This window comes from Bubalus kerabau, chromosome 8, assembly GCF_029407905.1.
Source record: "Bubalus kerabau isolate K-KA32 ecotype Philippines breed swamp buffalo chromosome 8, PCC_UOA_SB_1v2, whole genome shotgun sequence".
Taxonomy (NCBI): domain Eukaryota; kingdom Metazoa; phylum Chordata; class Mammalia; order Artiodactyla; family Bovidae; genus Bubalus; species Bubalus kerabau.
In genome coordinates, this window is record NC_073631.1 from 107,515,655 (window position 1) to 107,538,763 (window position 23,109).

Consider the following 23,109-nt stretch of genomic DNA (forward strand, 5'->3'; position numbering starts at 1 on the left):
CCCTCCCTTCTTCCCTCCTCTGCTCTCTCTTTTTCCCTTTGGTAACCAGAAGTTTGTTTTCTATCTCTGTGAATCTATCTTGTAAATAAGTGAACTTTGACTTTTAAAAGGTCTAGAACTGACCATGGAGAAGGCAATGGCAACCCACTCCAGTGTTCTTGCCTGGAGAATCCCAGGGACGGCGGAGCCTGGTGGGCTGCCATCTATGGGGTCGCACAGAGTCAGACATGACTGCAGTGACTTAGCAGCAGCAGCAGAACCAACCAAAGTAGCCACAGCCAAATGTTGACTATTTGAATTTAAATTAAATGAAAATTTAAAAGCTAGTACTTGGTCCTACTATACATATTCTGAGTACACAATAGCCGCATGTGGACATATTGGACATCAGGGAACATTTCGATCATGACAGCTATCTTGACTGAACAGTGCTGGTCTAGAAGGAGTAGACACATAATGACAAAACCCAGTAACACAATACAGTAAGTAAAATGATATAGATATACTTCAGGATGCTACAAAAGCACAAAGTAGATGCACCTAACTAGGCCTTGGAAAGAGGATAAGGAAGGCTTCCAACAATAAGTGAACTAAGTTTGAAAGGTTTGGGGGATGGGTTTAGGAGAGGGAATCTATATTTCGGGCAGCAGGAAAAGCACAAGAAAAGATAAAGACAGGTCAAATTTGGAGGGTTCTTAAAATAAAGTCACAGGATAGCAACTGCTTCACAGTACAGTATAAAAATTAGACTGCAATAGCTGGGATACTATTCCACAAAGAAAAAACAATATTTAAAATTTTTTCAATAAATAATTACTTTTAAAAAGAAAATTAGTTATCAGATCTCTCCAAATTTAGCTTTCATAGCAGGATAATGGCAGATACTTCATGAAGAAGTAATAATTCATGTTCTATTTCCCAATGATTCTATGTTTATGAGTCAAAATTAGAATGACTCATATCAATTATTAAATTGCCTTGGCAAGTTTCATTGAACTTTGATCTGAGGACAAGTTAGGAGGCCCACAATGCTGTCTGGACAACAGCAAGTAAAATACTAAGTAAAATAACCTAATGAACTGAATTGAACATAGTCGCACAGTCGTCTCCGCCTGTGCGATCACATGGACTGCAGCCTGGAAGGCTTCTCTGTCCATGGGATTCTCCAGGCAAGAGTACTAGAGTGGGTTGCCATTTCTGTCTTCAGGGAAATAACCTGATACTATCAATTCACTATTCCTAGTCTATTCACTCTCACACACTCCTAACAACCTTTAACATCTTTACCTTTCTCCTTAAAACGCCACATCCCCAAAACCCCAAAACCCCAAGATATCTTAGCTGATAACCTTCAGTTTGTCTTCACTGGGAAAAAATGAGGCAACTGGAAGACAACATGCACCGATTCCCAACATCATATCGACCTGCCCATCAGCACTGCTACTCCACATGCTCTGCCCTACCACTTACTATCAAAGAAAAGTCTCTATGCTCCTACCGGGAGCCAGTCCTTCCACTTGTGTGCCAAACCCCTTTCCCTCTGGCCTGTTCAGACACTGCTCCAGCAATTCTTCTGTCTCCCCTGAAATCACTAACGTTTTACACCATAATGGTTCATTCTTTCATTATATGCCCTTACCTTTTCATCATTAAAAAAATCTCATGACCCCAACTCCTTCACTAGCTATGGTCCCATTTCTCTTTTCCCTTTGTAGGAAAAGTCTTCACTATCTTCCCATACCTTCCTATTCTCTCTTAAACTCACTCACTCAGAGTATCTCCCTCAGTATCTTCTTATATAAATCATCAATACCATCCATTCCTTAACTCGAGTGGATAATCCTTAGTCTTTATCTTACTTAACATAGCAGCATACACAAATGACCACTCTCTCTGTTAATAAACTTTCTTCATTTAATTTTCTACCTCACTGGTTGCTCAAGTTCCTCCTATTTTCTCCAACCTTGGCGCTCTTCTTTTGCCTATCTATGCTCATTCCCTTGATGACCATATCAACCTCACAGCTTTAAAAACCACCTAATATACAAACGGGCTTCCCTGGTGGCTCAAAGGTAAAGACTCCAACTGCAATGCAGGAAACATGGGTTCGATCCTTGCATTGGGAAGATCCCCAGGAGAAGGAAATGACAACCCACTCCAGTATTCTTGCTTAGAAAATCCCATGGAGAGAGAAGCCTGGCAGGCTGCAGCCCATGGGATTGCAAAAGACTTGGACATGACTTAGTGACTAAACAACAATAAATATACAAACAGCTCATGCAGCTCAATACCAAAAAAACAAGGCAACACAATCAAAAATGAGAAAAACCTAAATAGATATTTCTCCAAAGAAGACATACAGATGTCCAACAGACACATGAAAAGATGCTCAAAATCACCAATTATTAGAGAAATGCAAATCAAAACTACAATGAGGTATCATTGGTTAGAATGGCCATCATCAAAAGATTTATAAACAATAAATGCTAGAGAAGGTGTGGGGAAAAAAGGACCCTTCCTACACTGCTGGTGGGAATGTAAATTGGTTCAGCCATTATAGAGGACAGTATGGAGGTTCCTTAACAAACTAAAAATAGAGCTACCACATGATCCAGCAATTTCACTCCTAGGATATATCCAGAGAAACCAGAATTCGAAAGGATGCATACATGTGATGTTCATTGCAGCGCTATTGCCAACAAAGGTCCGTCTAGTCAAAACTATGGTTTTTCCTGTGGTCATGTATGGATGTGAGCGTTGGACTGTGAAGAAAGCTGAGCACCGAAGAATTGATGCTTTTGAACTGTGGTGTTGGAGAAGACTCTTGAGAGTCCCTTGGACTGCAAGGAGATTCAACCAGTCCATCCTAAAGGAGATCAGTCCTGGGTGTTCTTTGGAAGGAATGATGCTTAAGCGATACTTTGGCCACCTCATGTGAAGAGCTGACTCATTGGAAAAGACTCTGATGCTGGGAGGGATTGGGGGCAGGAGGAGAAGAGGACGACAGAGGATGAGATGGCTGGATGGCATCACCGACTCGATGGATATGAGTTTGAGTGAACTCCGGGAGTTGGTGATGGACAGGGAGGCCTGGTGTGCTGCGGTTCATGGGGTCGCAAAGAGTTGGACACGACTGAGTGACTGAACTGAACTGAACTGCAACACTATTTACAATAGCTAGGACATGGAAGCAACCTAAATGTCGACTGACAGAGGAATGGATAAAGATGTGGAACATATCTATACAATGGAACATTAGTCAGAAAGAGGAATAAACAGTGCCATTTGCAGAGATGTGAATGGACCCAGGGACTGTCATACAGAGTGAAGTAAGTTAGAAAGAGAAAAACAAATATCATATAATATTGCTTATATGTGGAATCTAGAAAAATGGTACAGATTAATTTATTTGTAAAGCAGAAACAGAGTCACAGAGTAGAGAACAAACGTATGGTTACCAAGGAGGGAAGAGTGAGTGGGATGAACTGGGACTGATATACACGCACTGCTATGTATAAGATGTGGATGTGACTGGTGGTAAAAGTGAAGTTCGATGCTCTAAAGAACAATACTGCACAGGAATCTGGACTGTTAGGTTCATGAATCAAGATAAACTGGCTGTGGTCAAGCAGGAGACAGCAAGAATGAATACTGACATTTTAGGAATCTGTGAACTAAACTGGATGGGAATAGGCAAACTTAATTTAGATGACCATTGTATCTACTACTGTGAGCAAGAATCCCATAGAAGACATGGAGTAGCCTCACAGTCAACAAAAGAGTACAAAATACAGTACTTGGGTGCAATCTCAAAAACGACAGAATAATCTGTTCGTTTCCAAAACAAACCATTCAATATCACGGTAATCCAAGTCTATGCCCCAACCACTGATACCAAAGAAGCTGAAGTTAAATGGTTTTATGCAGACTTACAAGACCTTCTAGAACTAACACCAAAAAAAGAGGTCCTTTTCATCACAGGAGACTGGAATGCAAAAGTAGGAAGTCAAGCGATACCTGGAGTAACAAGCAAGTTTGGCCTTGGGAGTACAAAATGTAGCAGGGCAAAGACTAACAGAGTTTTGCCAAGAGAACACACTGAGCACAGCAAACACCCTTTTCCAACAACACAAGAGATGACTTTACATACGGACATCATTAGATGGTCAATCAAAACCAGACTGCTTATATTCTTTGTGGCCAAACATGAAGAAACTCTACACAGTCAGAGAAAACAAGACCTGGAGCTAACTGTAGCTCAGATCATAAGCTCCTTATTGGAAAATTCCAGCTTAAATTGAGGAAAGAGGGAAAACCACCAGGCTGTTTAGGTATGACCTAAATCAAATCCCTTAGGATTATACAGTAGAGCTGACAAATAGATTCAAGGGATTAGATCTGGTAGACAGAGTGCCCGAAGAACTATGGACGGAGATTCATAACATTGTACAGGAGGCAATGACCAAAACCATCCCAAAGAAAAAGAAATGAGGAGACCTTACAAATAGCTGAAAAAAAGAGAAGCAAAAGGCAAGGGAGAAAGGGAAAGATATATCCAACTGAATGCAGAGTTCCAGAGAATAGCAAGGAGAGAAAAGAAGGGCTTCTAAAGTCAACAGTGCAAAGAACTGGAGGAAAACAACAGAATGGGAAAAACTAGAGATCTCTTCAACAAAATTGGAGATACCAAAGGACTATTTCATGCAAAGATGGACACAATAAAGGACAGAAACAGTATGGACCTAACAGAAGCAGAAGAGATTAAAAAGAGGCAGCAAGAATACATAGAAGAACCATACAAAAAAGGTCTTAATAACCCAGATAACCACAATGGTGCTGTCACTCACCTGGAGCTGGACATTCTGGAATATGAAGTCAAGTGGGCCTTAGGAAGCATTACTATGAACAAAGTTAGTGGAGGCAATGGAATTTCAGCTGTTCAAAATCCTTAAAAATGATGCTGTTAAAGTGCTGCAACTCAATATGTCAGCAAATTTGGAAAACTCAACAGTGGCCACAGGACAGGAAAAGGTTAGTTCTCATTCCAATACCAAAGAAAGGTAATGCCAAAGAATATTCCAACTACCATACAACCGCACTCATTTCACATGCTAGCGAGGAAATGGTCAAAATCCTTCAAGCTAGGCTTCAGCAGTACATGAAATAAGAACTTTCAGATGTACCAGCTGGATTTTGCAAAGGCAGAGGAATCAGAGATCAAATTGCCAACATTTGCTGGATCACAGAGAAAGCAAGAGAATTCCAGAAAAACATCTATTTCTGCTTCACTGACTATGATAAAACCTTTGTGTGGATCACAACAAACTGTGGAAAATTCTTCAAGAGATGGGAATACCAGACCACCTGACCTGTCTTCTGAGAAACCTGTTGCAGGTCAAGAAGCAACGGTTAGAACCAGACATAGAACAACAGACTGGTTCAAAATTGGAAAAGGAGTACATCAAGGCTGTATACTGTCACCTTGCTTACTTAACTTCTATGCAGAGTACATTATGGGAAATGCCAGGCTGATGAAACATAAGCTGGAATCAAGATTGCCAGGAGGAATATCAATAACCTCAGCCATGCAGATGATAACACTCTAATGGCAGAAAATGAAGAGGAACTAAAAACTTGATGAAAGTGAAAGAGGAGAGTGAAAAAGCTGACTGGAAACTCAGCATTCTAAAAACTAAGATCATGGTATCTGGTCCCATAATTTCATGGCAAATAGATGAGGAAAAAGTGGAAACAGTGGCAGATTTTATTTTCCTGGGATCCAAAATCACTGCAGATGGTGATTGCAGCCATGAAATTAAAAGATGCTTGCTCCTTGGAAGAAAAGTTATGACCAAGCTAGACAGCATATTAAAAAGCAGAGACATTACTCTGCTGACAAAGGTCCATGTAATCAAAGCTATGGTTTTTCCAGTGGTCACGTATGGGTGTGAGAGTTGGATCACAAAGAAGGCTAAGCGCTGAAGAATTGATCCTTTTGAACTGTGGTGTTGGAGAAGACTCTTGAGAGTCCCTTGGACAGCATGGAGATCAAACCAGTCAATCCTAAAGGAAATCAACTCTGAATATTCATTGGAAAGACTGATTCTGAAGCTGAAGCTCCAATACTTTGGCCACGTGATGCAAAGAGCTGGCTCATTGGAAAAGACCCTGATGCTGGGAAAGACTGAGGGCAGAAGGGAAAAGGGGCAACAGAGGATGAGATGGTTGGATGGTATTACAGACTCCATGGACATGAGTTTAAGCAAACTCCAGGAGATGGGAAAGGACAGGGAAGCCTGATGTGCTGGAGTCCACGGGGTTGCAAAGTGTCGGACACAACTTAGCGACTGAACGACAAAGAACAAATGAGAACCTACTGTGCAGCACAGGGAACTCTACTTAGTGCTCTGTGGTGACCTAAATGGGAAGGAAATCTAAAAAAGAGTGAATCTATGTAAACACATAACTGATTCACTTTGCTGCACAGCAGAAACTAACACAACACTGTAAAGCAACTATAAGTGAGTAAGTTAGTCACTTAGTCATGTCCAACTCTTCGCGATCCCATGGACTGTAGCCCACCAGGCTCCTCTGTCCATGGGATTTTCCAGGCAAGTATACTGAAGTGGGTTACCATTCCCTTCTCCAGGAGATCTTCCCAACCCAGGGATCGAGCTTGGGTATCCTGCATTGCAGGCAGATTCTTTACCATCCAAGCCACTAAGGAAGCCCCCGATAAAAATTCAGAGAGAAAATAAACCTAATTTGATGTAAGAAAAAAAATTTTAATGTAATTTAGTGAACATTGGAATGGATTCTCTGGCTGAGTGGTGAAGTGGGTTAGTCATGGAGGGAAATGTCTTGATTTTTAAAACAAAATCAGATACAAAGTGAAAATAAGATTTGTGGAATAATAAAGCTCCTAGGATGAGTAAGCAGTGACACTGACTCTAAAAAAACAAAAACACCTAAATGCCCAAATTTAAAGTTAGCTGTTACAACAAATACATCTTAAAGGTATAAGGACTCAAACTCATTAAATTTATTTCTTACTCATCTAATAGCACTAGGTGGCTAAACAGGTTGGCAAGATGGTTCTTATCTAGACTGATGGACAATCTACCATTTACAACACATGGCTTACAACTTTCCTTAAAGATCACCTCTGTTCCAGCAGGCCAGAAGGGAAAAACCAGATGAAGACGATGGTATGGCCTAGACCTAGAATGTGTGCACATCACTTGTGCTCATATTACATTCAGTTCAGTTCAGTCGCTCAGTCGTGTCCAACTCTTTGCGACCCCATGAATTGCAGCACGCCAGGCCTCCCTGTCCATCACCAACTCCCAGAGTTCACCTAGACTCACGTCCATCGAGTCAGTGATACCATCCAGCCATCTCATCCTCTGTCGTCCCCTTCTCTTCCTGCCCCCAATCCCTCCCAGCATCAGAGTCTTTTCCAATGAGTCAACTCTTTGCATGAGGTGGCCAAAGTACTGGAGTTTCAGCTTTAGCATCATTTCCTTCCAAAGAAATCCCAGGGCTGATCTCCTTCAGAATGGACTGGTTGGATCTCCTTGCAGTCCAAGGGACTCTCAAGAGTCTTCTCCAACACCACAGTTCAAAAGCATCAATTCTTCAGCACTCAGCTTTCTTCACAGTCCAACTCTCACATCTATACATGACCACTGGAAAACCCATAGCATTAGCCTGAACTTAATCACACGATCACAGCTAACTACAAGGGAGTATTGTCTTTATACTCAAAGCAAATAAGACATAGATATGGTGAACAGTCTCTGCCACTGGACCTCACTCTCAAATTCCAGACTCATGTCCCAAATGCTTACTCAACATTTTGGACATCTAATAGGTATTTCAAACTTAACATCCTTAAAACTGAATTCTTAATCTGAACCCTCCCCTTTCCCATGACACCTTTCTTTCTTGCACATCTCACCTTCAATCTATCAATAAATTCTGTTAGCTCTACTTTCAAAATGTCCAAACTCTGACCACTTCCCAAGACCTCTACTGCTACCAATCTAGTAAGCCACTGCCTTAGAGGACTGGAAGAGGCTCCTCCCTGGCTCCCTTGTGTCCATCCTTGCCCTTTACAACCCATTGCCCCCATAGCCATCAGAGCATTCCTATTTCCACATAAGTCAGATCATAGCACTCAGCTCTGGACTGCTACTTATTTCACTTAAAGTCAAACTCCTCACATGGCCTGTGGTCATGTTCCCACTGCTGCTTCAAGACCTCTTAGATTTCATCCTACTATTCACCTCCCTTCCTCAAGGCACTTCAGCAGCTCTCGCATCCTTACCATTTTTTAAACAGGCAAGGTACAGCCCTGGCTCAGAACCTTTGATTTTGGTTCTTCTGATACATTTTTCTCTGCCCTCCTAAAATCTTTGCTCAAATGTCACCCTTTTCAGACAAGGTCCTACCTACCTCTATTTTAAATTGCTACCTAATCCCCAAACTTTACCTGCTCTTTCATTTTTCCATAGCACTTACTACCTTCAAACACACTATAAAATTTTTTTTATGAGAGTGTGTGTGTGTCTCTCTCATACACACACACACCCCTACACCAGAATGTAAGCTAGATAAGGAGAGATCTTTGCATTGTTTTGGTTTTAAATGTACTAAGCAGCTAGATTACTACCTGGCACAGTAGAAATTCAAATATTTATTGAATACATAAATACCTTTGTCCTGTGAAATGACTCAATGCAAAATTTATCAATGTAGTTTTGGAAGGATGACAAAGCAAATGGTGGACAATAGCTTTAAAAATGCCAAAACAGAAGTCCTAATGCTTACCATTCTTCCATGAATGGTAAAGCCATGAGATACAGTCTTTCTACTCTCATACAGAGAAGTTACCTCATTCCTATGAAATGTTTACCCAAAATACCAATATGCTGCCACTTTAAAATTTCTTTAATTCAATAGTGGTTTAAAGATAACATTAATGGAATGTTGGCAATACTGAAACAGTTCTACTAGGTCAATCATCAGTCCTACTTTAAGAACTAACCAGAAGTTTTTGACAACTAGAGCCCTGTGCTAAAGTATGTCATTGGACATTCTTTAAAAATGCCATAAAGATATCTGAAAGCAAAATTTCGAATATAGTTATCCTTGTCCCAAAAATTGGCATAAAAATAACACAACTATAATTCTGTGAAGGCTTGTATTCTCACGCCACCCCTGTTATCCACTTACAAGTTCAGTACATAGCATGAAGAAGGGCAGGATGGGGATCAAGAATTGCCAGTGAAAACCAAGCAGTGTATGAATGGCTATGACACCGAATAGTTATGACTTCAGGATTAAACTTTTCTCTCAAGTACCCATTCATGATAACCAATAACTAAAAGTTTGATTCCTAAATACATATAGCAACTGAAGTGCCAAATTCAGTAGTAGAAAAATCATCTGCAATAAACCCACCAAAACGTTACACTGCACTAAATCTTTATGCATAATGAAACTTTTAGATTGTGTAATTTACTCTTAAAGTGAGAAGACACGCAGAAAGAATATACGGGCAAAACATTTCACATTTTAGAAGCAAGCATGTAAAAACTAAGATGAAATGAACATTTTCAGTAGTTGCAGAATAGGAATGTAAGGATTATAAAGTCTTCCCTATCTGAAGTTCTCTGACACCTGTTATTGTGCAGTCGCTCAATCATGTCCAACTCTTTGTGACCCCATGAACTGCAGAACGTCCGGATTCCCTGGCCCTCACTATCTCCCAGAGTTTGCTCAAACTTTTGACACTATTCCCACGGAAATTTAGTAATGTGATGTGTAAAAAATTAATTCTGAGTTATGTAGGAACAATTAACAATAGTTCTTTATCTTTTCATAGTAAAAAAAAAATAGAAAGGCAGTAATTGTTTGGGACTCATGGAAAAGGTAGGATTTTTTTTCTAAATAATAAATGGAAATTAAATTACCTTCATACATGACCAGAAATTATGCTACGAAGAACTCTTTAAAAACAAAACTCAAATTAGTAACTGTTGGGGTTTTTTTCCCTCTATACTTCAGAGAGATTTCTAGGTAGAGAGTACAAACTTTAAAATGGACAAAATGGGGTTAGACCCAATGTGGGAAAAAAATAAAATAGAAGTTCTAATAACTATTTACAATATCACTGCTGGAGCTAGTAAACTCCTTTAATAAAGCACATCTATAAATACAAACAGAAATTTACTTTGCAAAATAAGTGCTGGAATGCAGCAAATACAGTATAAAAATCTTAGGTCAACAGAGGAATAACCCCCAAGCAATATTTTAAACTGTTTCAAATACTCAAAGGTAAGTGACTAATTCAAAGCATCCTAAAATTTAATTTAAGCCATTCTGGAAATACAGTCAAATTTTTCTGGTGTTATTACTGTAAAGGTTATATATTTAGTAAAAGAAAAATATAAAACAAAAGTAGAGTATTTCTCAATTTAAACACAAGGCATTTTTCTTACAAAAAGGAGACACATACTTTTTTAAAACACATTGATTTTGGAACAACAGTTCAAAATAGTCTCCAAAAATGTTGAGGTTCTCTCTCCCTGTAAGTGTCATTTCAAAATTTGCAAAGTAGCCAGATACTACTACCAAAGAGCCTCTTGATGAAAAGTGAAAGAGGAGAGTGAAAAAGTTGGCTTAAAGCTCAACATGCAGAAAACGAAGATCATGGCATCTGGTCCCATCACTTCATGGGAAACAGATGGGGAAACAGTGGAAACAGTGTCAGACTTTATTTTTTGGGGCTCCAAAATCATTGCAGATGGTGATTGCAGCCATGAAATTAAAAGACGCTTACTCCTTGGAAGGAAAGTTATGACCAACCTAGAAAGCATATTCAAAAGCAGAGACATTACTTTGCCAACAAAGGTCCGTCTAGTCAAGGCTATGGTTTTTCCAGTAGTCATGTATGGGTGTGAGAGTTGGACTGTGAAGAAAGCTGAGCGCCGAAGAATTGATGCTTTTGAACTGTGGTGTTGGAGAAGACTTTTAAGAGTCCCTTGGACTGCAGGGAGATCCAGCCAGTCCATCCTAAAGGAGATCAGTCCTGGGTGTTCATTGGAAGGACTGATGTTAAAGCTGAAACTCCAATATTCTGGCCACCTGATGCAAAGAGCTGACTCATTTGAAAAGACCCTGATGTTGGAAAAGACTGAAGGCAGGAGGAAGATGCGACGACAGAGGATGAGATGGCTGGATGGCATCACTGACTCAATGGATGTGAGTTTGGGTAAACTCTGGGAGTTGGTAATGGACAGGGAGGCCTGGTGTGCTGCAATTCATGGGGTCACAAAGAGTTGGACATGACTGAGCGACTGAACTGAACTGAACTTACAACATGAACAGAAGCCTGAATAGTCTACCCTCCCAACTGTCACAAAACCCTGTACTAAGTCAGGTATTCCAAGACTTTCACTGATGTTTAAGTCTTAAGTTTTCCTTCCTTCACAAGGAAACTAAGAAAAAAAAAATCAGGTAATGTATTCATAATTCTTAAGTGAAAATAATGACTACAACTATCATTTTACATTGCAGGGAAGCCCTTCAGGCTATGGAACAAAAAGCTAACACCATTGTAATTTCAAACAAGGTAATAGGTCCTATGGGTCCCAATGAAAAAGGAAGAAATATGACCAACCACCACTATATGCTTATCCTGAGTAGAAACAATTTAATGATAACTCTAAGAGTAATAAAGGTGCTAATTCTGGAACATCACAGAACATGACATAGATTTCAAATGGAAAAACTCACAGTGAAGATGGAGAATAACACAGCTAGTATTATAAACTAGTAACTCCCACCACCTGATTGACATTTTCCACAACTTTTTTGGTGAAAAAACAACTTAACATATTCACTTTCACCTATACATATCTTGATTATAGAGTTAATATTTTTGAAATGTAGGTTAAAAAAAAAAAAAAAGGACACTGTTGACCTTCTGGTGTCACCTACTAAGATATTTTCTTCATTTCTTATGAAGTTAATTTTGGATGAAACACGTTTTCTGTATCTGCCACTTTTCACAACCTCTCCACCAAATAAATCAAGGAAGGGATGTATTAACTATATACTACAGTGAGTTTAAACTTTTCTTGGATAGAAGCACCTTTGAGAACTGGGAGAAAATTACAAATCCTGTCCTGTCAAAAAATACAATAGCACAAAAGAACTTTAAAAATCAAATTTTAAAGTTCTAAAAATCCTACAAACTGGATCTACCTAATTTTAAGACTGAACTATAAAGCTAGAGTAATCAAGACAGTGTGGTACCAGGCAAAGAAGAGACATATAGGTCAATAAAACAAAGCATAAAACTCAAATACAATCAACTGATTTAAATAGAGGTGCCAAAGTAATTCAACAGAAAAAGGTTAGTCTCTTCAAGGAAGGTGAAAAACTGGACATCCATATGAAAAAGAATGACCAAACTTTAACCCTTACTTCACAGTATATAGAAAAATTAATTCCAAAAGGATCACAGACCGAAATGTAAAAGCTAAAACTGTAAAACTTATAGAAGAAAACATGGGAGAAAATTTTACAGCCTTAAGTTGAGCAAATATATACTGGGTAGGACACAGAATGCATGAAACATAAAAGAAAAAATTGATGAATTTTATTTTATCAAAAACAAAATTTCTACTCTTCAAAGAACATTTAGGAAAATGAAAAGACAAGCCACAGACTGGGAGGCATGTACAAGACACATGTCTGAAACAAAGAACTTGTATCCAGGTTATGTATACAACATTCTTACAACTCCATAGTAAGAAGGTAAAAACTACATAAAAAGATCTGAATGGCTACTTTACCAAAGAAAATATATGAGCAAGTGAATGAGAAATAGATTTAAGGGACTAGATGTGATAGACAGAGTGCCTGATGAACTATGGTTGGAGGTTTGTGACACTGTACAGAAGAAAGGGATCAAGAACATCCCCAAGAAAAAGCAATGCAAAAAAGCAAAATGGCTGTCTGGGGAGGCCTTACAAATAGCTGTGAAAAGAGAGGCGAAAAGCAAAGGAGAAGAGGAAAGATCCATTTGAATGCAGAGTTCCCAAGAATAACAAGGAGAGATAAGAAAGCCTTCCTCAGTGATCAGTGCAAAGACATAGAGAAAAATAACAGAATGGGAAAGACTAGAGATCTCTTCAAGAAAATTAGAGATACTAAGGGAACATCTCATGCAAAGATGGGCTCAATAAAGGACAGAAATGGTATGGACCTAACAGAAGCAGAAGATATTAAGAAGAGGTGGCAAGAATACACAGAAGAACTGTACAAAAAAGATCTTCACGACCCAGATAATCACAATGGTGTGATCACTGACCTAGAGCCAGACATCCTGGAATGTGAAGTCAAGTGGGCCTTAGAAAGCATCACTACGAACAAAGCTAGTGGAGGTGATGGAATTCCAGTTGAGCTATTTCAAATCCTAAAAGATGAAGCTCTGAAAGTGCTGCACTCAATATGCCAGCAAATTTGGAAAACTCAGCAGTGGCCACAGGACTGGAAAAGGTCAGTTTTCATTCCAATCCCAAAGAAAGGCAATGCCAAAGAATGCTCAAACTACTGCACAATTGCACTCATCTCACACGCTACTCAAGTAATGCTCAAAATTCTCCAAGCCAGGCTTCAACAATACACAAACTGTGAACTTTCGTATCACAGAAAAAGCAAGAGAGTTCCATAAAAACATCTATTTCTGCTTTATTGACTATGCCAAAGCGTTTGACTGTATGGATCACAATACACTGTTGAAAATTCTTAAAGAAATGGGAATACCAGACCACCTGACCTGTCTCTTGAGAAATCTGTATGCAGGTCAGGAAGCAAGTTAGAACTGGACATGGAACAACAGACTGGTTCCAAATAGGAAAAAGATTACATCAAGGCCGTATATGGTCACCCTGCTTATTTAACTCATATGCAGAGTATACATCATGAGAAACGCTAGGCTGGATGAAGCACAAGCTGGAATCAAGACTGGTGGGAGAAATATCAATAACCTCAGATATGCAGATGACACCACCCTTATGGCAGAAAGCGAAGAACTAAAGAGCCGCTTGATAAAAGTGAAAGAGGAGAGTGAAAAGTTGGTTTAAAGCTCAACATTCGGAAAACTAAAATCATGGCATCCAGTCCCATCACTTCATGGGAAATAGATGGGGGAACAGTGGAAACAGTGACTGACTTTATTTTGGGGGGCTCCAAAATCACTGCAGATGGTGACTGCAATCATGAAATTAAAAGATGCTTACTCCTTGGAAGAAAAGTTATGACCAACCTAGACAGCATATTAAAAAGCAGAGAGATTACTTTGCCAACAAAGGTCCATCCAGTCAAGGCTATGGTTTTTCCAGTAGTCATGTACGGATGTGAGACTTGAACTATAAAGAAAGCTGAGTGCCAAAGAATTGATGATGCTTTTGAACTGTGGTGTTGGAGAAGACTCTTGAGAGTCCCTTAGACTGCAAGGAGATCCAACCAGTCCATCCTAAAGGAGATCAGTCCTGGGTGTTCTTTGGAAGGACTCACATTGAAGCTGAAACTCTAATACTTCGGTCACCTGATACGAAGAGCTGACTCATCTGAAAAGACCCTGATACTGGGAAAGATTGAGGGCAGGAGGAGAACGGAATGACAGAGGATGAGACGGTTGGATGGCATCACTGACTCAATGGACATGGGTTTGGGTAAACTCCGGGAGTTGGTGATGGACAGGGAGGCCTGGCGTAATGCAGTCCATGGGGTCACAAAGAGTCGGACACGACTGAGCGATTGAACTGAATGGAACTAAGCATGTAAACAGATGTCAAATATCATTAATCATTAGGAAAATGCAAATTAAAACCACAACGAGCTACTACTGCATACATATTAAAACTGCTAAAACTAACAAGACTAATAATCCAAGGGTTGACAAGGATAAAGTTTGGAACTCTCATTCATCGTGAGTGGCAATGCAAAATGGTATTATTGCTTTAGAAAAGTTTGACAGTTTCCTATAAAATTAAATGTACACCTACCATATGACCCATTAATCCAAGTTCTAGCTCCTTACTAGAGAAATAAAAAACCCAGCATCCACACATAAACCTGAACCCAACATTTTTGGCAACCTTATTTATAACTGCTAAAAACTAGAAAGAACCCTGCTACCCATCAACTGGTAAATGCGCAACATCCATACGCTGCTGCTAAGCAATAAACAGAAACCAATTCCTGATACATGCCAAAAACACAAGTGATTCTCAAAAATACCAAACTAGGGACTTCCCTGGTGGTCCAATGGTTAAGAATTCACCTCGTAATGCAGGGGCCATGGGTTCAATCCCTGGTCCACAGCCACTCAGCCCATGCACTGCAGCTGCTGAGCACACAGCACTCTAGAGCTCGCACACCAGCACTAGAGAGCCTGAACTGAGACGAAGATCCTGCATGCCACACCTAAGACCTGAAGCGGTCAAAAACATAAATAAATACATAAAATAAAACATAAAAACAAAATACTTAAAACTGCTAAGTGGCTTAAGTTAGAGGAAAAAAAACTTCAACTTAAAAAAAAAATCAAACTAAATGAAAGACGCCAAATACATGGTAACACATACTGTATGATTCCCCATTTATGACTTTGGAAAAGGCAAAGCTAGAAGTCAGCTCAGTGTTTGTCAAGACTGGCAGTAGTGTAGCTGGGAAAATAAATGAAAAGAGGAATTAGGGAACTTTTGATGGAAATGTTCTTTACCTTGATTGTGGCAGTAGTTACATGACTATACACATCTGTCAAAACTTATCAAGTTGTGTGTTTAAAATGGTACATTATAGTATGTGTGAATTATAACCCAATAAACCTGACTTTTAAAAACTTATAGAACTCTAAATCACACCTTAACTTCAGAACCTCAAATATGATCTGCTCAGTCTCCATTAGACTAAGTAGAAAACTTTGGCCCATGAACTAAATCTGCCCCTACCCTAGCTGTTTTTTGTATAGCTCACAAGCCAAGAATGTTTTTACATTTTTCAATGGAAAAAAAAAGAAAATAATATTTCATGACACATTCAAATATCAGTGTCCATAAATAAGTTTCACTGGAACAGTCACACTTATTCATTTACACAGTCTATTAGCTGATTTTATGCTACAATACAATCATTGAGTGTTCAGTCCTTGTAACAGAGACAGAGCAGTTAGAAACACAGTGCCTAAAATATTTATCACTTGACCCTTTACACAGAAGTCAGCTGATTGCTGCCTTAAACACAAGTTGCCAAAAATCTTCTACACAGATTACTACACTTGGGAAGATTCATGTCAGCACAAATCTCTCTTCCATGAACAGTAGCTCTAAAATTTTTACAGCCATCAACTCCTTTTCTTTCAAGGAGATCAATGCCTAATGCAGATAAATGAAGAATTTCAACAGTTAAAGTATAGTGGGACTAAACAGAGCCTTGAGGTAAGCTCTGTAGAAGGTCCCTGATACCCTCAAAACAAATTGTTCCAACCAGGTGGTTGTCAATCTAATAAACTGATTTTATGAGTAGCATTAAAAAAAGAGAAATGAATGGTACAGAAAATCCAAGTGCACCATATCTAATAGGGTTTCATTCACCAATTCTTTAAAAAAATCTTCTTTTAACTGAGGTATAGTTGATTTACACTATTATATTAGTTTCAGGTGTACAACACAATAATGCAAAAAATTTATAGATTGTACTTCATTTAAAGTTACTATAAGATATTGGCTATATTCCCTGTTTTGTACACATTAACCAATTCTTTCACTAAATATCTGAGTACCTATGTGCCAGATGAGGATAAAAAAATGTACAAAACAGTCAAAAACTGCTTCATGTATATGGATATTAGAGCAACTCAAAAATCTGTATTTGTTACAGCGCTAATGTGTTTTAAAAAACAGTACTAGAGCTCTATAGTAATTGGAAAACCACAATCTTATGGCACATTTGTCCCCAAAGTGCTGTCAATAATTGCAGCTATATTACAAGAATAAAAATGATGTTTCATTTCATGTTACAGAGCTTCCAGAAGATATAAAGTTAACTGAGTTCAGAGCAATTTTTATATTCTTTATCAAGGGCATTCCCAGAACCCAGAAAGAAATGTAATGTTACTGAGCATCACTTTGCCTCCATAAGCACAGTCCTGATATGGGGAGAAACAAGAATAACAGTTTTTTAAACCCAAGAGAAATCATGGAAACCAAAATAATCTCAGAGGATAGAGGGGAGAAAAAAATAATTGCTTAATGTTAGAGTAGAGGCTGTATTAAAGTTTCTTCTGACTACCGTGCTAATTATGCGACGGTAAATTAGATTGGTAGACAAAAGAAAACTGAAAAATAAAAACCACTTCCCAGAATATGTCAATGCCGCCACCAAATATTTAAGGAAGGAACAGAAGAAATAAGGCTAGATTTTTGGTTTCTTATCTACAACGTTATGACCATGCAAGCATTGTTTACAAAACAGAAAAGCTCCTCAACAGGCTCATCCATTTTGAATCCAGAAGCTGTATAGCTATTGCCGATCCTGACTTTACAGGATAACCAATTCAGACGAACTAGACAAAGAATGAGTAAAAGGACTCAAAACAATTCAACTTCTGAGGAAAAAAAATTCAGTAAAAGCCACTGACTCTAAAGGTTTATCTGAATGACAATTTGAGGCAGAAATTTAGGAAGCACAGGAACATACTGAATTTCATACAAGAGGAAGATGACACAAAATGTTCACTAAGTACCAGCTAAATTAATATCAAGATGTCAAGGGGGAAAAGGCACTTTTGCATTTCTAAAGGAGAAAAAGAGCTTTATGGTTGGAGAAAAAAGAACACTAAAATAAATGCTTCATTCTTCAACAAGGTAAGCATCAGGTCTTAGAAAACGCTAACAAAGCAGTATACAAATGCTAACAAAGCTCCCTCCCTTTCTTCCCCAGCACTCATAGAGTGTAGGTTTCCTTTTGTTATGACCTGATCAGCTCCCTCAACAGTAAAGCCAGAAACAGGGAATCAAAATAAATCAGACTTCTCTAGCCTATAGTCTTAATATAATTTTTCTAGCCTATTATCTAAATACAATTAAATCAAGTTGCTTTTAGGTTTTACTACATTCAAGGATTTGAGTACTCAGTTCCAAAGTTTCTTTCTTGTCCATTTACTGACTATCAATTCCTTTAATAGTCAGTATACATAAGTGACAGATGTCAGAAAATTTCTAAATAAAAGAAGAGGTGAGTGGAGCCAAAAGGAAGGAGTTCATTGAACGGTAAGAAAGACTACAGAAAGGGAATGCTAAAAACACCAAAGACACACAGTTATTTTATGGTTTTAACAAACAGGCATGTTTTGTCTACTTTGAAATGTATCTTAACAAGTTCATACAGCAATAGTCAGAACTGTAGAAACACAAAGTTTAGCGGGCTTAACACTTTTTAAAAGTATGATGCAATGCAACCTGGTTTGGCATGATTCATAAAAATGTATTTTAACACACTGAACCTCATTATAAAGGACATACTATCCCAGAATACTACTTAGTCAATGCATTATTATAATTACACAGTTTAACCAAGGTTAGTGATAACAGATCTTGAAAACAATACAATTTTAATTGTAATGTGATTGTAAGAGGCTCCTTTCTACAAAAATACACTGTAAGAGGAATGGTTAATAAATATCATACCCTGGCATAACACATTAAAAAAAAAACACAAACATTTTTATACCATATTGTCATAATGTCCCATACTATACCATATGGTCATAGAAAGAAAGTAACATCAGGGAACTATAAATGGTCAGAAGTAAATGTTTAATGCCAAAAGTAAAAGCACATTTATTTGATAAATATTTAATAAGCTCCTGTCATTTATCAGAATATTCTATTTTGAGCTTCTACAAAGTAATACTTACAAATACAGGACATGGAATTTGTTCACTTACCAACATAATTTAAAAAACTAAATCTACATTCTATGTTCAAGATGTCTGACAGCAAAATTTCTTAAATTAAAAACATAAAAATTGTTAAAATCACACTATATGTTAAATCTTTTATGATGCTGTTTAAAAATATTACAAAACCACATATATTATATTATGCAAGCATTAAAAAAGAGTATATGTATATACACTAAAATGTTTTATAGTAATTATATCTTAGTGGCAAGATTACAGATAATTTTCCAAAATTTTTTGCACTTATATTTTTCTAATTTTTCAATAATAAATGTGTTTTTCCTCTGAGAAACTTTTAGAAATCTGCATTTTACTGTCAAGTAAGGTAATTCTTTAGACACTTTCTTTCATTTCGTTCTATGCACTTGACAATCATAACATTATCTCCTTAAGTGCATATAAGGAAGACAGTTTAAAAGATGACAGTAAGCCAACTTCAAATTTAAAATTATTTTTTGGAGGAATTTATTCTATCATCTATAACACTGATATTCATATTGAAAAGAGATTCATTTTTAACCCTTTACTCTCCCCTCCCCCAGTCAAATACATTTATTATAAGCTCTTACAGGAAAATATGGAGGAAAAACTACTATTCATCACTAGCCATAAAAACTTCGGTGGAGGAGGCAGGGGGAAACACTTCTACTGAAAATTAGTTAAGAGTATACTTATGGTTTCAAGAGATACTAATATCTTTTCCAATTATTACCAATTTAAACTTGAATTCATCTAGCCTAGAAGTTCTCAAGTACTGGCACATGAGAACTGCCCAGGAAATATGCCAAATACAGAAGCTCATGGCCCTAGCTCTCACCTACTGAGTCAGAATCTTCAGAGTAGAGCTCAAACAATCTGGCCCTTTCAAATAAAATAGCAGACAATGTACTTAAAAAAAATTTCTCTGTATCACTGCAAACTGTTCTAATAATTTTGAAACAAAGTTCTCAATGAAAATAATGTTACAATCAGAAATACAATTTCATAGAAAGAGAAAGTGTCAGTCCCTCAGGCCAGTCTGACTCTGTGACCTCATGGATTGTAGCCTGCCAGGTTCTATCCATGGGATTCTCCAGGCAAGAACACCGGAGTGGGTGGCCATTCCCTTCTCCAGGGGACCTTCCCGACCCAAGGATTGAACCCAGGTCTCCTGCATTGCATGCAGATTCTTTAACATCTGAGCCACCAGGGAAGCCCCATTAATCTTACCATTCTTCGGGATGCAATTCAACAAAACCACACAAGCGCTACAAAGTAAAGCAAGCCTAGAGGCACCTGTGAGGAGTAAGACAAAGGCATATCCGATTCATGGAAAAAATAGACAGCAGATGTGACCCCAAGTATTCATCCATTAAAAACAATGTATTCTAAAAATAAATTTCCATGTCAACTGAACAAAGTTGTTTATAAATAAGAAGGAATGTGGAGGTGTGGGGAAGACAAGAGGAAGCTTCAGCAAGTTAAGTACCAAAAGCCAGGAAACAAAGCAGAATGAATGGCAACTGGGGACAAGGAAAATGGAGTGAACTAGGAAATGGAAGAAGGGATGACCACTGTCCTTAAAATCCAAGAAACTAGAGGAAATGAACAGATATTAGAGGAAACTGATCTGAGCAGAAATGCAAACAGAAAAGTAAATGGGAAGTGGTGTAAAGGATACACACACACACACATATATATATATACACATACACACATCACATATATCTACATAGAGATATTTATATAATTCGGAAACAATGTTCTCAACAAAAACAATGTTAGAATTAGAAAATTACAATTCATAACCCATGCCCATTATTTTTTATAATATATATTTATATATACAAATGAGAATTTTAAGATGAGATCAAATGGTAGTACAGAACGCATCTTGGGCACAGATGCAAGTGGTGTAAGAGAATGAAAAACAGTATTGTGAACAAACTGATACTGAACAGAGTAAAAGCATATGGGATGAATCTCAAAGTAAAGATGATGAAGCAGGAAAAAGAGAACTGCATAGACAGAAGAAAGAATGAGACGTTATGAGAATTGGGAAATAAAATGTAAGTGCTGTAGTACGAAGGAAAGAACTTTGAGCAAAGTCAATGGCGTTAAATCACATTATCTAATCAATAATTATAATGCACAGTTATCATACCATACATTATCTCATTATTTGGAAAGCATAATAAAGTGTATTATTTTATGTAATACATTTTACATAATAAAACCCCAAATGTAAAGAAAGTAATCTGACAAGGTGATAAGAGACTAAAATAAACAGTGGCTGAGAGATGGAAGGACTAAAGAAGTAAAAGAAAAAAAATGGGACAGAAAGAAATCAATCACACCTATTTAAAAACCACAGGTAGGAATAAACAAAGAGGTGTGGATGCACAATGGATGACCGACTAAAAGGTGCCAGGAAAGCAAGTGAAATCTGACGGAATCTTGACAGCTTCAGGATTCAGAAAGTAAGTAGTTCCAAAGTGTCCAGAAGGATTTGTGACCGTAACATGTTACGGAGCGGGGGAATGAAGTAGAGGGCCTCAACAAGACTAAGACAAGAGGGGTGCAAAAAATCGTCTTAAGTAGAAGCTGAGGTTAGGAACAGGCAGGTCCGACCACTGGCAAAGGAGCGGGGAAGCAGGTGGAATTGGGATGGGGGTTACCAGCTGGCGACACTGCAAACATTAGGAACCGGGGGTCTGAGGTCGGGATGGAAGAAAGAACGGAAACACTGGCACTTAGGATTGAAAAAGTAGAGGCTAGATCAAAACCATTAGCTGGTTAAAACAGGTGACGAGAAATCCTCCCCTCCGCCCTAACAAGTAGAGAAGCGGCGGGAGGGCAGCGGCCTGAAAAGGGGCAGAGTCGGGGAGAGTTAGAGAGAGAATGATGCGCCCATCTTCACCGTGACCATGTAATAATTACACACAACGTTAACTTGGGCTGGGGTCCCGGCCCCGGCTACTAACCCAGGTATTTCACCAGGATGCCTGCCCCAGGTTCCCCTCCACCACCACCACCAAAAATAAAGAAAACATCCAGGAGATGCGAGGCTGGCTACCTTCAGCCAGCCGTGACCTTCTCGGACCAACCCCGAGTCTCGCCCCCTATTGATAGCCTCCTGCTCCACCAAGGCTGCCCGAATCCCCCAAGCCCAGAGCGCCGACCAGGGAAACCCCCCCTGGGCCATTGTGTGTGTTTACGTAGCGAGCTCCTGCCTGGTGGGGAGGGACAGATGGGGAAAGCCAGTCTCTCAGCCCGCAGAGCCCCGAGGAGGTGGCTGAGGGCAACCGGAGCCCCCACCGCCACCTCTTTCCCCCAAAATAAACACCAGTCAGCGGAGCCCCGAGACCAGAGGGGTGCAGGGTGCGCCGCCACTCACCTCCTCGGGAATGGCGGGGTCCGCAGCCGAAGAGGCCGCGGCGCCGGCCTCGGGCTCCATGTCCCCATTGAACAGAGCCTGGCCCTGCTCCGCGCCGCCGCCGCCGCCGCCACCGCCGCTCAGCGCCGCCATCTTATAACCGAGAGCCGGGCCCGAGCGACCGCTGCTGGGCGGGGAGGGGGAAGGGAGGCTGAGGGCGGGGGGAGGCGGAGGCGGAGGACGGGGGGCGGCGGGGAGGGACGGCCCGGGCGGCGTCGGCGGTGGGACGGCGCCTGGGCCACCTCGGGAACCGGCCTGCGGCCCCCGGCGCAGCTGAGCCTGAGGGGATTGGGGGAAGGACGCTAGGCCGGGGGGGCGGGGCGGGGGCAGGGGGCGGAGACGACTGGAAGTCGCCGCGGCAACGGCGTCACCCGCGTGTCACGGTCGTGACGTCACCTGAGGTGCGTGACGTGATCCTCGGAGCGCCCTTGCGCCGTCGTCAGGGGAGGGTGCCTACCCCTCCTGCCCAGCCTCCTCTCCCACGTTCCCTCCGCTCGGCCGTTTCCATGGCTCCGATTAGTTCTCTTCTCCTCAGTCCTAAACCTGTTCTGTGTTGTCGGATTTACTCGAAAAGGAGATTGGAGAAGTTGAAATCCTAGAGGGAGGAAGGCGGAAAGCCCATACTACTGTGTTATTTCAATTATCATTACAA

The 23,109-nt window shown here is 39.6% G+C and overlaps 1 protein-coding gene across 9 annotated transcripts in view; it reads right to left on the bottom strand.

The window, feature by feature from the left end:
• BRAF (B-Raf proto-oncogene, serine/threonine kinase) overlaps positions 1-22,736 on the bottom strand; it is a 165,713-nt gene extending 142,977 nt beyond the window's left edge. For 5 of the 9 annotated variants that reach the window (XM_055591098.1, XM_055591099.1, XM_055591103.1 and 2 more), the window contains exon 1: positions 22,419-22,735. In XM_055591098.1, coding sequence (XP_055447073.1) covers positions 22,419-22,550 — 132 coding nt within the window. In that variant the 5' untranslated portion in view covers positions 22,551-22,735. Of the gene's footprint in view, positions 1-22,418 lie in introns of all 9 variants that reach the window. The other 4 variants (XM_055591101.1, XM_055591102.1, XM_055591107.1 and 1 more) reach the window with 3 other exon arrangements.
• Positions 22,737-23,109: the final 373 nt, after the last annotated feature.